Here is a 16,490-nt window from a genome sequence, read left to right on the forward strand (position 1 = left end):
AAAAAAATCAAATGTACCAACGATATTTTAAATCATGTTTGTAGCAAAATAGTAAATTTAAAGAGTACTTAACATTGTAATTGAGAAAACAACACAAACTATAATTTTCAACTTGACTAAACTAATATGGTTTATTTCCATAGGTTTCACTAGAAATCGATTGTACTATTTTATTGTTATGTGCAGTAGAAAAACATAATACATGAAATAAGTTTGCCATTAATGTTTAAATTATTCTATTAAAATAAAATATTTTAATGTTAAGCATCGTGTTTGGTCTTTCTGATGATTTTCAGACTTTAGGCACATGTTTTACACTCCATTACCTAGTTAATACTTAAGAGCACATAATTTACATTTTGAAAGACAATTCAACCTGTTTACCACTAGAGGGCCAACGTGTTGCATTAAACAACATTTCCAGGTCTGCAATAGGTAAATTCTGTATTTTGACGTTTAGATATATAACATATAATACCTTCAATACGTTTTGCTGGTGGTTTCTTTTCTTCAGGTGATGGGAGCAACACAGGGATAGGAGGAACAACCTTAGGAGGGATTTCTGAAAAACAAAAAACAAAACAAAAAAAAACAGATGCCATCATCAGTTATGTGGTTTGGTTTCCCATTTTGTGTGAGGCTAACAAAAAGTCTCATGAATTTCTTTTAGTATTTCAAAGGTGTTATAGTGCCAATCATCAATCAGAGAAAATAAAAATAGCACATATTTATAATTGTCACTATTCTTTTGCTTTGATTTTTAATTACACAGTGAAGAATGCAACACGAAAGGATCTGTTCTGGCTCTCTGCTATAGTTCGGCGTTGAGAATCTCCTAGTGGTAGAATACTGTTGTTCCAAGCCCAGGTGTTTTGCTGTTGGATCTTACCTTCTGGCGGTACTGCTCTGATAGGCATGGTAGGGATTGGAACTCTGGAGTCAGGAATATCTGAAAAAGGGGCATTTAATGATAAGCATAGAGGGATCGAAAATAGGTATTTATTAGACAACTAAGATGTGCTTGATTGGCAGGCATTTCCAAGAGCAGCATTTAACATACAGACACAAAGCACATAGGCAAGTTTCACATGCAATCACACAGGTAAATTTAATCCCTGTGAAAATTTTTGTTCTATGGCCACACCATTTGGAATGATCTTAGATAGCAGTTGAATGAGACCTTATTACCTCTAATTTCCCACACTCACAAAGCCTAACATTTGTATTATTATATTATTCCTGAGAATAATTTTACTGAAAAATTGAGATAATATTTTTAGATATTTTAGTTCGGCTTCTATCTACAAAATTGCACTGAATGTATTGTAAGCAAGGATTGATTTTTTTTTTTAACTTACCAGGAGGCTTCATCTCAAATTTGATTTCTGCAAAGGAAAAAAAAAAATAACATTTTTGAATTTAGAATTGTCTTGGCAGGCTATTTTGTTTCAGGCTGCAGTGTGGTTTTAATTTGGTGTTTTCTGACCTTTAGTTGTTAAGTACAGCTCTGCTGTGCTTCTCGCTTCACCTCTGGGCTCCAGTCGAGCAATTACTGAATAGACACCTAAGGAAAATAATCATCCAACATTTGTTTTCTGCTATGTTTTAAATAACACTTCTCTATTTAAATATAATATGTATTTGTGTATATGTCTCTTTTCTTAAAAAGTATTCTATTTAGAATTAGTAGAGTAGAAATATATGAAACAGACACTGTTAACTAAATTACCTTCATCATCTGGGGTCACGTTGTGAATGGTCATATAATGGCAGCGACCATCATTCCTAAAGTTGTATTTCTGGCTCTCAGTCAGTTCTGTCGGTCCTTTGTACCATGTTACAATGGCATCATCAAAGGACACTTCACACTCGAAGGTGGCAGACTGATGCTCGCTCACCACAATGTTCTGTATGCGCTTGGTAAACTGAATTGGCTCAGCTGTTTAAGTACAAAGAAAATTCAAAGTTAGACTATACGGGAAAGAATTTCACTGTACTTTCCCCTCAGATATTTAGTCTCCATCTTTTTATCCAATTGGAAAATAGCAGAAAAATGCCGAAAATATAAAACAAGAAGAAAATGCACTTCTTTACACCAGTCACAAAAAATTGTTCCAATACTTAAATGTATTCCTATAGGATCAATGTAGAAAAGCATCAAGAAGTCCCTGAAAGTCCTTAAAATATTTACATGAAGGCAATAGTCACGGTGTTTCTAACCCATAAGTCAAATTAAACTTTGAAAATGTTAGTGAAATGGGAGGTTCAAAATAAAAAGAACATAACTTAATTTTACTCTATAATTTATTCCCCTTTGAAATTCTTTCTTTCCTCTGTAAAATAATTTTGATATTCAGGATATAGAATTATTTATTATTTGACATGTGTAACTTTTCCTGTGCAGTTATTTCTAACTCAATAGGAAATCTGCACTTCTGCATTTCAGAAGATTCATTTCCAAGAGTTCTGAAACCTTCTTTGTAAGCACCTGTGGGCATGCACGAAGGAGTTTACCCAATGAGTATGATAGGGGTGTTTTGTAGGAGAATGGGGTTGGAGGGGAGGTGCTCCTGCAAACATTTATCAGGATGTACAGAATTCAATGTATGATAGTATTCTGAATACTTAGATGTCATCTGCACACTGGTGAGCTTTTATTTTTTGGAAGGATCATATGAAAATATGCATTATTTCAAAAATGATAAGTGGTTTCAACTGGATCCTTCAAATTGAAAACTGTTTAAAAATTTCGAACTTTAAAATATAACTAGGCATTGGTATCCATTGTAAAGCAAATCAGAGAAGTTGAAATGCTTTTATACATAAGAAGTCATATAGTTATATTTCATCAACTACAAATGGGCACTGAAAACTGGAAGTCGATACTATTATTGTAGCCTAAATGTTGCTTAATACAGTCCAAGGGTGACTTCAGATAGTTCAAGCAATCAAAGAATTAGGAAATCAATATTTTTGCTCCTAAGTCTTAAGATTTCACTTTGTTTCAGAGATTCAGAAGGTTGGAATAAGATGCATTAGAAAATAATTATTTTTGAAAATTAGCTGCTAATCACACATCACCTATATTGTTAATTTTATTTATAAAGTTTCATACAGATAGAGTCAAATTAATTCCTATACAAAATATCAACTCCTAGCTAAGATCTTCTAGATATGTAACCATGATACCTAGTCCTTTCCAAGATTTCTTTCTAGGAATCAGAATCATAGATGTGAGAATTGTGGAATTTGGTAGAATTGTAAAGAATTATTGAATTTAGAAGAATATGGAATTTAACAGAAATAATTGTTAGAAAGTCAAGTCTTAGTTAGATTGAAATCTGCTTCTGGTCAAAAAGGACTGTGCAAAATAATAGGCATTTATGTGAACATTTCCCTTTTGATTTTGTATGAATTTTAACATGTGAGCGAATGCTATGAATATATGTTGGGAAGTGAGAACACACAAGAACTTTGCGGTATGTTTGATGGCAGAGTTGCAGGGGTCCTTCACACCCCTTGCCCTGATCTATGCTGTAAGAATTCCAGCCACAGTCTTTCACCCACCTTCAATCCGGAGCTCTGCTGAAGTCTCAAGGTCTTCGTATTTGCAAGTGTATTGTCCTTGGTCTTCTGCTCGAACATCTGCAATGGTCAGTTTATGGACTTTGTGTTCCACTTCCGTTTTATGTCTACCTTGGGGTTTAAGGATTCTGCCATTTCTGAACCATTCCGATTTTACATTGGGCACAGAAAACTGGCATGTCATGGTGCAAGTCTGGCCTTCTTTCAAAGTAACGTCCTGTAGATGCCTCTCCCAAGCAGGCTCTGTTAGAATGACACAATACACGTTTTGTTCAACATCACATGCAGGTATGCTCAACAGTAAGTTAATTTCACAAGGTTTTCGTTTTTTTAATATCAAACTCTTTTTACTTACCGATTACAGTTAATTTAGCACTAGCAATGTGTGGGCCACACACCAATCTGTAATTTCCCTGATCTTTAAGTTGACAATTTTTGACTCTGAGTGTATGTCGATCACCATCAATGCTTATTTCAAATTTATCACTGGGTTCCAATTTTATAGTCCCTTTGTACCATGAAAGCTTGATTTCTGGATAATTAATCTTAATGTCAATTTCAAACACTGCATCATTATCTTTCAAAACGGTCTGATTTTCAATATCCTTGATCAGAGTGACAGGCTATGAGAATAAAGAATTAAAATGCATTAGTCACTCCTTCCGTTATAACTCCCAATAATAATTTGTTCCCTTGATTATCAGCATATTTTATTTTACCTCTGTCTGTGACAGCCTTTGTTGAATAAATGATACAAGTTCTTCAAATTCCTTTTCTTCCTTCTCTGACTTCTCTATTTCTTCAATTTCCTGAGGAGAAAAAAAAAAAGGATGATCATTACATATGAAATAAAATTTGAATTAGAGGATGCATGATTATATTCAGCTTCCATTTTTGATGCTGCTTAGGTTATATTAAATAATCTCATACAACTATAGGGTTCTGTAAATTCAAAGGGCGTATGTTAGATGTTTCAAATGGGAATTTTTAAAGATGATGCTAGATACAAAAGATCATACCAATCTATGTGTCTCTTCTTCTTGACTTTGCTTTAGCAGTTCAAATGCTTGAAGAAGACCGCGGAAGTCGGTGATTCCGTACATGCGGGCGTATTTTTCATATTCTTTAGGATCAACATTTTTGAGAAGTTCTAGAATATCAATTTCCTCTTCTTCCCCAGAGCCTCTCTTTAAGGCTGGAGTTCTAAATGAAATAAGAAATAAACATAAATCACCTATCTTCTACTTATTTTGAATTATCTATCATCATTCAAAGATTATAAATTACATTTGTTTTCCTCACAAAGGAATAGCTCTGTGTCCTTTAGTCAAGAAATATTAACTTTACCATGTTAACTGTGAATCAATAAAAAAAGTGTGGGTTTGGAGATGGAGTGGATTAAGATTGGACCATTGTTATTAAGTACAGAAATTTGATAGTTTGAGAAAAGAAAGGATAGCAGAAACATTTATGTAAACTTTGCAACTGAAGAGCCTAAAGAAAGAATTCCAAGGAAAAATAATAACAGCAATAGAAAACATTTTAATAAGGAATAAATATCATATATTTATGGGAAATATATACATGGGAAAAAATAATAACAGCAATAGAAAACATTTTAATAAGGAATAAATATCATATATTTATGGGAAATATATACATGGGAAAGATGTGTGGAAATTAAATCTTGATTAATTTAATAATCCAATAATTATGTTGTAACATAAATGGTGTTGAAATTATTGGTAATTTTGAAAAATTGTTAAAATAGTTAATCTAGAAAATGATTCAGAGCATGAGAAATGATACACAGTAACAAAAATCTTATACCTAGATATCCACAGTTTTCTATACAGGCCATTTCCTTTGTTTAAAATTTTAATAAAAATTCACCTCATTCTCAAAACTTTCTCATGATTATTCAGAAATTGATCTTAATGAGCCACTAACTTCCACCCAAATATTGTGTATTTGTTTAACTGTTTCTATTAAAATGTCTGTGTGCTTATGTTCTTTCACAATCTGAATCTTGGAGGGGATGGTTCATGCCTCTTGACAAAAGATCTCTTTTGTGAGTGGAAAATTATGTGTTTTTTTTTTATTGAACTTACTTTTTCAGCATTGCTCTAAGATCGCCTTCAATTTTCTCTTGTTTCTTCCTTTCATCTACCTGTAGGTTAACATTACTTTCAATTTCACCATGTTTATTAAATGCGACACATCGGTATAATCCAGAATCGGTTTTTGTGGTGTCTCTAATCTCCAGTTTTGCTTCGTCGCCTGTCTGGTGAATAAAAATGCGACCTCCTTGGTTCAGTTGTCTCCATTTCCCTTTTGTCCATTTAACATTGGGGATTGGATCACCGCCAACTTTAGCAATGAATATTGCAGTGGTTTCTAAGAAATAATGAAAACAAATAAATAAGAAACTTAATTTTCTAAAATCAGTTCTTCCAAAATTAAATCAGTAGCAAAATGTACAAGATAGATGAAGGTATATTTTTCATGGAGTACTTACTTTCTACTACCTTGATACTCTGAGGTTCTGATACGAAGAAGAGTTTCCCATCTATAGCTGCTTTCTTAGGTGCTGGGACGGCAGCTGGTTTGTCTAAAAAACACATTCACATGTTTTATTGTCATTATTACCTTAAGACTGTAATAAATAATTCTCTTTGTAAAATAAGTTTTAGGAGTTTGGTATAGGCACAAATATCATACATTCTGGGACTCTGTATATGAAAGTGGATTACAGGAGATAAAGCAGTTTCATCATACATTTATAACTATTTGTAGCTATCACATGCAGGCTGCCCTAGAATCATAGTAGTAACACTGTGTTTACCCGAAAATAAGATGTAACCGGACAATCATCTCTAATGTGTCTTTTGGAGCAAAAATTAATATAAGACCCGGTCTTATTTTACTATAAGACTGGGTCTTACATAATATAATATAATATAATATAATATAATATAATATAATATAATATAACATAATATAATATAATAAAAAAAATAATGGGTCTTTTATTAATTTTTGCTCCAAAAGACGCATTAGAGCTGATTGTCCAGCTAGGTCTTATTTTTGGGGAAACAGGGTATCAAATCTTATATTTCTAGACTTGGCTTTATTATACAGATGTCCACCAGGGCCATGACATCAGGTTACCTTATGTCATATTACTACAGCATCATTTGGAACCTCAATTACAACTTCTTGTATATGGTGAAAAAGGTTCAAGAACTATCAGGGTAAACTTGGGGTAATTTCAGACAATTTGTATGGAAATTATTTCCGTTGAATTATCTAATAATTCAGTTATAATAAGGAGGTTATCAATTGCAAATGAGCAATAACTGATGTTTCTAAAACTAATTCCATTCTTATTTAAATTGCTATAAATGAATAAATGTGAGCTGTCATTGGCTTAATCTGAATAATGCTTTTGAGGTGTGTGTACCTTTAACGGTCACTTTTGATTTGGAAGTGTCACTTCCAGCCACATTTGAAGCTTTGCACACATAATCCCCCGAATCTGCTTTAGTCACGTCCTTGAGTTCCAGCACAGCTGTTCCGTTAGCAAAGCTGAAGATACATCTGTCTGAAGGCTTTATTTCCCTGCCAGTCTTCAACCACTGGATCCTGATTGGCTCCGAACCCTGGACGTGGCCGCTGAGCTGCACGGATTCTCCTTCACTCACTGTCACTGGAGTAAGGTGCTGATCAAACACAGGTGGCTTCTTAGGTTCTGGAATTTAAAAGGCATTTTTAAACACAAAATCAAAAGGAACATAAAAACAAATAAGTATTAAATGCCAGAAAAGAAAACAAGTTTTGCCTGTAACTGGTAACACCAGTTGCTATAGCAGAACTGAATCACAGTGCCTGGTTGATGCCTCTCTGAAGTCAATAGTTACATTTGTTGGATTTTAAGAAAAGATAAATGTTTAAAGACAAACAAAGAACAGATGCCATGCTGCCCATATCACCCAAGCATCTGTGTGCTCGTTAAGCACTGCAAACACTGCACTGGCAGTTACTGTAACTCCTGTGCACACCACTGATTCTTTCAAACCTGGGTACAGCTGCATTTTTGCTGAACTCTGAAATCTAAGGGCTTATTGGGGAGTTCTGCTCATCAAGAGTAGCAATTCTTGCTGCCCTCTGGGGAAGAAAGCCAACATTTGAGTAATCCATGATCCCACATCTTTCGCTGATGTTCATCTTTAACTATTAAGTGCAGCTACCAATCCTTTCCCAAAGGAATTAGGAATTGAAGCTCAGAATGCAGCTGAGAAGCTCAGAATGCAATTGCAAATGCAAACCAATGAAGAAGACACAAGTAACATGATAGGAAGGCCATGTACAGGTCAGTGTTATGTAATGATTTTATTTAGCAGTTCTGAGACCTGTATATAAGAAGAATAAGGCAATATTCATGATCATGAAGATTAAAATTTCTGAAGTCTACTTTTTTTTTTTTTAACTCTACAGATAAACAGCCTCAGGAGTCTATAGAAAGTTTTATCTACTCAATGGCAAAAGCATCAGGAATGTAAGTCATGAATATAAGCCACTGCCAAGCACATGTTTTTCATTTTACTAATCATGTTTTAAAACTAAATGTCCTTAAGTCCAACTGAGTGATGAAATGTGAATTTTAAGACAACTCAATGATATTAGCCTATTAGTGATATTAACCTATTATCTGTGCTCCCTGAAATGATCAACTATATTTATCAGCATAAGTAATAAATTTCAAGCTGCTTTAGGAGGTAAGTTTGTAAAACGATTTTGACCAATCTGCATCATAATTATCTGGATGAAGCCATTATGGTCAGAGGATCAGACAGAGAAGATGCCCTTAAAACACATAGTCTATTCCTTCTCCTCAAGCTATGACTATGTATTTAAACACATCTTCCATAATGATATGCAACATTATCCTGTGCATCTTTTTTCTTTTTAAGCAAATTTATTTTGTTATCTGAGATTAATATTCATTTACAGACTAAAAGCTTTGGCAATATATGTCAAACGATAATCATTTAGGAATATACTTAGAAAAGGAAATGTTCCAGAATGTGATATAACATATAATAAACAAAGCTAATGCAATATTCAATGATGAAAATCTAAGAATATATCAAGATATATGTACTTCATAAAAATTTATATGTTACACATGAATTTCAAAGTAAACTTAGACTTCTAACTGCCTGAGAGAATTCGGGGATACGATTTACCAGATAAGATTTTCGCTCCACCTATCATTGGACACCTACTTTGCTGGGCCATGTAAGTAAATTACAAATAATACATATTTTAAGTAAACATATATAGAAGTATGTCAAGCCAATTAGATAATGTACATTTATAACTTGGTCAACAGAGTTGACGAAGAAACACACGTGTTAGAAGAAATGCAGAAGGTTATCTCATAGGCAGTGAAGAAAACCACAACAGCCTGGGGTCTGTGAAGATAACTCACCTTTGATGACAACTGAAGATGTACACAGAGCAGAGCCTGCATCGTTCAACAATTTGCAGGTGTACAAACCAGCATCGCCCGTGCCTGCCTTCTTGACTTGAAGCAGCAGGGCGTTGTTCTTGAATGTGATTTCACAATTAGAAGTTGGATGTATCTCTATGTTATTCTTGTACCAAGAAACGGTTATAGGCTGGGAACCAGCAACACGGCCCTCCAGTTTGAAAGAATTCCCTTCTGTTTCTTCTACTGTCTCTGAAGGTTTTTTAGTGAAACTTGGTGGGATTAGTCGCTCTGTAAGAATTACAAAGATATATAAAGTGGAATCCAGAAGCAGGTTATTAATATGAGATTTTTCAAGAAAGAGAGGTCTTTTTCTTGTTGTTAAAAGTCAACGCTTTTATGGGGTATAGAAGAGGGAAAAGGGGATCAAATATATAGTGATGGAAGGAGAACTGACTCTGGGTGGTGAACACATAATGTGATAATATAGATGATGTGTTAGAGAAATGTACACTTGAAACCTATGTAATTTTACTACACATTGTCACCTCAATAAGTTTCATTAAAAAAAAAAAAGTCAATGCTGACCAACTAAATACAGCATATCAGTATCAGTGTATGTTCCTAAACATTTCAGCCTCCTTTCAAATCTTATTCAAAACTCTCTTATCTATGGATAAGATGCTAAGAATAAATTAGACTATTTACAGAACCAGATAATTGTAAAAATAATAATAATAATAATAATAGAAGAGGGTGATAGTCTTAGAGTTACATATAAAATTTTAGAGAAATACAAATTTAAAAAGATCATGTGTTCTCTAGAGAAATTTATTTCCACTTATATTTGTATGCCATTTGTTTAAAAATGTTGTCCTAAATTTCATCTGTCCTAATAAAAACTGCACCCTTAGTACAGAATATAAGATGACTACATTTTGTTGGACCACATGAAAAATAAATGATACCTTTTATATTAAGTTGAGCTGTGCAGGAGTCCTTTCCCACTTCATTCACAGCAGAGCAGGTATATTGCCCAGAATCTCCCTTGTCTACTTTTAGAATTGTCAGATGGGCAGTGTTTTCCAGATAACTAATCTGGTAGTTGCCACCACTTCGTATTTCTCGGTTGTCTTTGGCCCAGGTGACCTTTATTGGTTGTGTCCCCGTAACATGGCACTCAAAGTCCGCACTTTCTCCTACCACAGCATCCACAGGGGCAACATGGATGTCAAAGAAGGGTGGGTTCTTCCCCTCTGAAAGGAAGGCAAGAAGACAAGATTTCAGACACCTTCACTGGACAATCCCAGTTTACATAAATCATGATGTTTTCTCCCTAAATTCATATTTCATCATTAAAAAATGTAATTACAGAAGTAGAAAGAAGTTTAAGAATCCACAAACCTGTGAGAATGAGTCTGGCACTAGAAGAAGCAGACCCTACTGGATTTGTAGCTGTGCAAGAATACTGGCCTGCCAGGCTCTGATTGGTTTTAAAAATATTGAGAGTGGCTACATTATCTAAAAACGATGTTTGTACATTTGGGCCATCTTTCAGTGGCTTGCCATCTTTAAACCAAGAGACTGAGATAGGTTCTGATCCATTTATGGCACATTCAAAAATAACTGGCAGTCCAACGGTTTCTTGAATATCTCTCAATTGTTGAGAAAATGATGGTGGAAGTTTTTGCTCTGTAGAAACAGAATTAAATTAATGAGAACAGAATTAAATTAATTAAAATGTTTCTGTAGAAACATTTTACATTTACTGAATAGTCTTCTCACAATTATTGTTATATAGGTAATGGTATTTCTATAAAAATATCAGGAGGTATTGACATCTTTTGAATTAACTTGGGCAGAAAGAAAAACATGTAAACTTTTGGAGCAAATGTTGCACTCTGAGGCCAACCTAATGTACAGTAGGCACTAAGATACAAAGCCAATAGAGAAACTGATCAGCTGAAGGTACACCTCCTGGTATGCAGCAGATTCTCCTACTTTTTAAAGACTGCCTTCTAGCAATTTGAGTGAGACGCTCATGGGGTGGAATTTTAAAAATACGGTCACTCATTTTTCTTGATAATTTAATTATGGTGACAAAGAATTACATGATCCTTCAAAATGATTGATTTAGTCATCTGATCTCTCTCTCTCTGTAAAGGCAAGAGAAAAAGCTAAGCCAGTAATCGTAGATGGAATTACTGAAGCAGAAAATCTTGCATTTGGAAAGATTTTCCTAAGAAGAAGGCCCTCGGCAGAAATTTTAAATCTTGTTCAACAGAAATACAAATTCATTCACTTTTGAAATATTGCAATCACCTTGAACAGTAAGGAAAGTTGATGAAGAAACTTCTCCCACACTGTTTTCAGCTCTGCAGATATATTCTCCGCTGTCATTACTATTAACCTGGTTGAAAACCAGTGTAGCAACATTGTTCCTAAAATGCATTTTGTAGGTGGCAGTGGGTCTCAATTTTGTATCTCCTTTATACCATGATACCCCAATTTCAGGGGTCCCAGCAAGCTGGCATTGTAAAGAGGCAGAATCTCCAACAGTCACCTTAACAGGCTCCAACTGCTTGACAAAATATGGTGGTTCTGCAGGAAATAGAGATCATCAGTCATGAAGGAGACAGGCCACAATGATTATTTGTGTATAAAGATAGGAATGGACAGTCGTAACAAACCTAGTATCAGTATCTGTGCTGAACAGGAATCTTTTCCGGAAGCATTTTCTATGTAGCAGTTGTATTGTCCTGCATCCTCTACTGCAGTACTTGGAATTTCCAGGATTGAAGATTTGTCAGTTGTGGTTACATTACACCTCTGAGAAGGAGTTATGTTTACACCATTTTTCTTCCATGTGACTGAAATGGGAGGAGTCCCAGTGTATGTGCCCTCTAGGATCAGGGGTTTTCCTTTCTCTATGCTGTAATCATTGAGCCGCTTCACAAATTTAGCTGGGGCTAGAAGCACATTGAAAACATGAAATCAAACACATATCCACGTGGATACACATGCATCTATTGCTTCATGTATGTTAATTGTGAAAATGAGGAATAGCAGTCCAACAAACCTTTCACATGGAGACGTGCTGTACAAGACGCTTTACCCACTTCATTACTAACTATGCAGGTATATTCTCCACTTTGCGAAGTATCTACATCAAACAACTCCAATTCTGCAACTGCATCCTCAAAAGATACATTACATCTGTCCCCTGATACTAATTCACTGCTACCCTTGAACCAGCTGACATTGAAAGGAGGTGTTCCTTTTATGATGCTTGTGAAAGTTACATTGGCTCCAGTTAAAACATCCATGGCATCAGGTTTCTGAATGAAAGATGGTGGTTCTAAACCAAAAAAGCACACATCAGGAAAAATTTGACATTTTTGATTTGTGATGATAAAAATACTTCATAAATTATAAAATGCGATTCCATCTTACTGTATTTTTAACTGACCTCTCACAGTCAAAGGAGCACTGCATTTATCAGAACCAGCCACATTAGTAGCTACACACGTGTAGTCACCAGCATCTGATTCTTCCAGCATGTTCACAGTTAAAGCACAAGTGTTATCTGTCAGGGTGGTTTGGTATTTCCTCCCACTGCTGATCTCATTTCCCTCATGGAACCAAGAGACAGAGATTGGAGGTGATCCATAGACTTTGCACTCCATTACAACTGAGGAACCAGATAGACCATTTGTCTCTTTCAACTGTCTTGTGAATGAAGGAGGAACAGTTCGGTCTGAATGTGATAAAAATCAAACAAACAAAGGACATCAGTTATCAAATGATTTGAAAAGAGAATTATTACCTTTTTGATGGAATATTCCTCGATCCATCTGGCTCTTTTGCAAGGGTATCAAAGAACACACAATTGAAAATCCTGAGAATCAGTGGGCAAGATGCACTAGCTGACTAGTTAGGGATTTTGGTCTCTTTTTGCTGAGATTCATTATATGGTAAATTATTTCAGCATAAGTGATAGTAGAAGACCACTGCATCCTTATCCAGGGATTAAGTTTTACTCCTACCACCCTGAATCATGGAAATTCCTCTATGATGAAGGAATGTAACTTGTGAACTTGGTTTCATCCTAACTCTATAGGTATATAGAGATACTCTGTTTTTGCTGACTCAGAAGATGCCAGACTCATGTCACGCGGTAGAATACAGACATTCACGTACACAATCAGGAACTACATTATAATAAGATTGAAACAAAAGCCCAACCGACCAACCTGAAACTTGAACTGAGGTTGTGCAGCTGTCTTTGCCAACAGGGTTTTGCACCTCAAAACTGTACACGCCACTGTCACTGGGGGCCACGTTGATAATCTTAAGGCCAGATACTTTGTTGAAGAAGCTTATTTTGTATTTGTTGTCACTTGTCAGTTCTTTTCCATCCTTAAACCACTTAGTACTGAGTTCAGGCGTGCCGGTGACTACGCACTCCAAGGTACAGGTGTCTCCTGTGGTAACTTTCATGGATTCTGGCTTTTCCACAATTGCTGCAGGTTCTGGAATGAGATGTAAATTGCATCCAAATTTTAAAATCGAGTTGAAAAACGAAAGAAAGCACCGATACTGGTCGGCATGTGCCTTGTATTCATAATAACATCCTATCTGTACTCACCGAGAACGGATAGTGTGGCGAAGCACTCTTGCATTCCAGCATCGTTTTTGATCTGACAGGTGTACTTCCCTGCATTGGCTATTTCTGCTCTTGCAAGCTGCAGGGTTGCAATGTTTTCTGAATAAGAAATCCATATGTTGTCACTTTCTCTAACTATTTCCCCCTTATCTTTGAACCACACCACTGAAATGGGCTCAGGGCCTTCAATAGTAGCCTGCAGTTGAACCTCTTCACCAACGATGATAGAAACGTCACTGAGCTTCTTCACAAATCTTGGTGGTGCTGATGAAAAAGAGGTAAGTAATGGATTTAAAATGTGTAGGTTAATAGTACTTCCCTCCAGTCATGGATACTAGGACTCAAACTAGTAATAATGTGTTATCTTAAATAAGGCATTTTTGGTGAATGGGAGCAGGGACACATTAGAGTTTGTGTGAAGCAGAAAGAGTTGAATGTCTTGTCCTCTGCAGCTTTTTAAATCCAATCACAACTTATTGGAAAAAATGTCTAAAAGGATACTTGGTAGGGTTTAGAAAAGGGATGCACACTAAACAAAAGGATTGGGAAAGGAAAAAAAAAAGGAAAAGTGGAAGCGACAGCTAGTGACAAAGGACTAGGCAATAGCTAGGAGGACAACAGAGTATTAAAATTAGAAGGAAAATAGCAAGCAGGTGAGAATGAAGTCACTCTAACCTTTCATAGTGATAGAACCAACACAAGTATCACTCCCGACATCATTTGTGGCTTTACACTGATATTCCCCAATGTCAGCAGTGTCGACATTCAGGATGTGAATACTCGTAAGGAAGTTCTCAGACATGATCTTGTACTTCTTGCCACTCCTAAGTTCTCTCTTGTCTTTATGCCAAGAAACTTGAAATGGGGGAGTACCCTGCAGCTCACATTCAAGATGAACGTCAGTTCCTTTCAGTGTCTCAATGGGATGAGGCTTTTTGCGGAAGATGGGTGGTTCTAAAATTGGAAGGTAATTAAGTTAGAAAACAAAGGAAAATGAGAATGTGTTCTCTAAGCATACAATTACAAGTAAGAACCGGTTTTTCATTCCACCCTAGGAAAAACATCAGTTTTAATTTTCTACTGTGTCCTTTACAATTTTCAAGACATTGATGGAAAGTCAAATAAATGGTATTGCAAGGGCAACTAGAGAGGAGGCTGATGTGAAAAACCCAAAGGAAGAGTAAGCTCTGACCTTTAACTTTTAAGGAAGTGCTGCTGCTTGCACTGCCTGCTGCATTGCGGGCCTCGCATGTGTAGTCTCCACTGTCTTCAACACTAAGATTGTGCATTTCCAACACTGCCACCGAGTCAATGAATGACATTCTGAATTTACTGCTCTCTTGAATTTCAGTCTCGTTTTTGTACCACACAACTCTGATTTCTGGAGACCCTCCTATTTTACATTCATGTCTTGTATATTCATCCTGTTTCACAATTCTTGAAGGTTCTAGCTTCTTAATGAACCTGGGTGGTTCTACGGAACCAAGAGGGAAAACACAAGGTAAGGGATGGAAAAGACACATATAATTCAAGATGAAATGATAAAAGGAATCTCTGTCAAACAGAGAGGTCTTTAGCTCCGGAAAACAAATTTATTTGATGCAGTTCAAAGAAGACAAGTTAACTGAAGCCTAAATAGAAAATTCCTAAAATAAAACACATTCATTTTTGTAAGACCCACGTCAAGTAATGTTGCAAAAGGAAGGAGGAAAAAAACATTAATTCCTATTGTGCAATCCTCTTCCCAGCAAAAGAATCACTTTCCTAGAGCAAGATCAGAGGGAGAGCATGTATCTGTTGGCAGAAACACACTGAAGCTCATAAGGAATAAGAGTTTGATTAGTTTCCTGTATGAGTCAGTGGAGGACTGTCTATTTACTCTGGCTCTGAAGAGGTATCAGTATCTACATTTTCTGAATAGCAAACCTGGGTCGGATATCTTAATATTTTTAAAGTGCCACTTTTTCTTATAGGCTTTAGCTATTTCTTCAACCTTCATATTTTCTCTTTGAAGTGGGGAGAATATGCTTTCTTCATTAACTGAAGCAAAAATTCAAACTTAGGGAGATAACGATGGTTAGCTCTATGCCATAGAGCAAGTGGGCTGATAAATCTAATTCTATTTTAATTTCAAGGTATTTATAAACCACCACCACAAAAATCCTTAACAATTCTCTGATGGGTTATACCAGCAGCCCACTGAGCTAAGTGTTTAATTTCTGATAACAGCAGCCATACTTTAGAAGGCAATGGTTGCCGTCTATAATAACAGATATTGATGTACTCCCTTATTGGACTCCCCAACTTCCACTATTGTTTAAGTAGGGCTAGTGGAGAAAAAGACATTGATATAATTTATTTGGACTCTTTTTGAAGGGCTTGGGCTCTGCTATCCTTTAGAGGGACAAAATCCACTCATTTACTAAATACTGCGGAAAATAAGTGATTTAAGATAACTTTTTTTGTCCTAAAACAACTTACTTCAAACTTAGATTTTCTTGCATGTCTGTGAACAGTTTTTGTTCTCTCTCTCTTTCTCTCTCTCTCTCTCTCTTTCTCTATTTTTAGCCTTTGAAGATGGACTTTCAGTCCATGTTCTATCAGTTTTATATTTTTTAATAAAAATTTTAAAACTCACCGCATTTGGAAGGCCCAGAATCCACATGATCACTTCTAATTACCAGACAATGTCCTAAACATAACTTTCAAGCACACCCTTCCTTCTATATTTTAAGATACTGAAAA

At 35.6% G+C, this 16,490-nt stretch overlaps 1 protein-coding gene across 1 annotated transcript in view; it reads right to left on the reverse strand.

Annotated features, from left to right (window-relative positions):
* TTN (titin) overlaps nt 1–16,490 on the reverse strand; it is a 272,150-nt gene that overhangs the window by 162,414 nt on the left and 93,246 nt on the right. The window contains exons 69-91 of the mRNA XM_081051210.1: nt 14,938–15,219; nt 14,421–14,699; nt 13,728–14,009; nt 13,333–13,611; nt 12,549–12,836; nt 12,159–12,437; nt 11,770–12,048; nt 11,402–11,680; nt 10,484–10,771; nt 10,048–10,335; nt 9,080–9,370; nt 7,049–7,336; nt 6,104–6,196; nt 5,697–5,982; nt 4,605–4,788; nt 4,305–4,394; nt 3,941–4,208; nt 3,568–3,828; nt 1,730–1,939; nt 1,487–1,564; nt 1,359–1,385; nt 890–949; nt 479–562 (exon numbers count right to left, since the gene is read on the reverse strand). Of these exons, the coding sequence (XP_080907336.1) occupies nt 479–562; nt 890–949; nt 1,359–1,385; nt 1,487–1,564; nt 1,730–1,939; nt 3,568–3,828; nt 3,941–4,208; nt 4,305–4,394; nt 4,605–4,788; nt 5,697–5,982; nt 6,104–6,196; nt 7,049–7,336; nt 9,080–9,370; nt 10,048–10,335; nt 10,484–10,771; nt 11,402–11,680; nt 11,770–12,048; nt 12,159–12,437; nt 12,549–12,836; nt 13,333–13,611; nt 13,728–14,009; nt 14,421–14,699; nt 14,938–15,219 (5,043 nt within the window). The remainder of the gene's footprint in view (nt 1–478; nt 563–889; nt 950–1,358; nt 1,386–1,486; nt 1,565–1,729; nt 1,940–3,567; nt 3,829–3,940; nt 4,209–4,304; nt 4,395–4,604; nt 4,789–5,696; nt 5,983–6,103; nt 6,197–7,048; nt 7,337–9,079; nt 9,371–10,047; nt 10,336–10,483; nt 10,772–11,401; nt 11,681–11,769; nt 12,049–12,158; nt 12,438–12,548; nt 12,837–13,332; nt 13,612–13,727; nt 14,010–14,420; nt 14,700–14,937; nt 15,220–16,490) is intronic.

The sequence above is a fragment of the Rhinolophus hipposideros genome (genome assembly GCF_964194185.1).
Source record: "Rhinolophus hipposideros genome assembly, chromosome: 6".
Taxonomy (NCBI): domain Eukaryota; kingdom Metazoa; phylum Chordata; class Mammalia; order Chiroptera; family Rhinolophidae; genus Rhinolophus; species Rhinolophus hipposideros.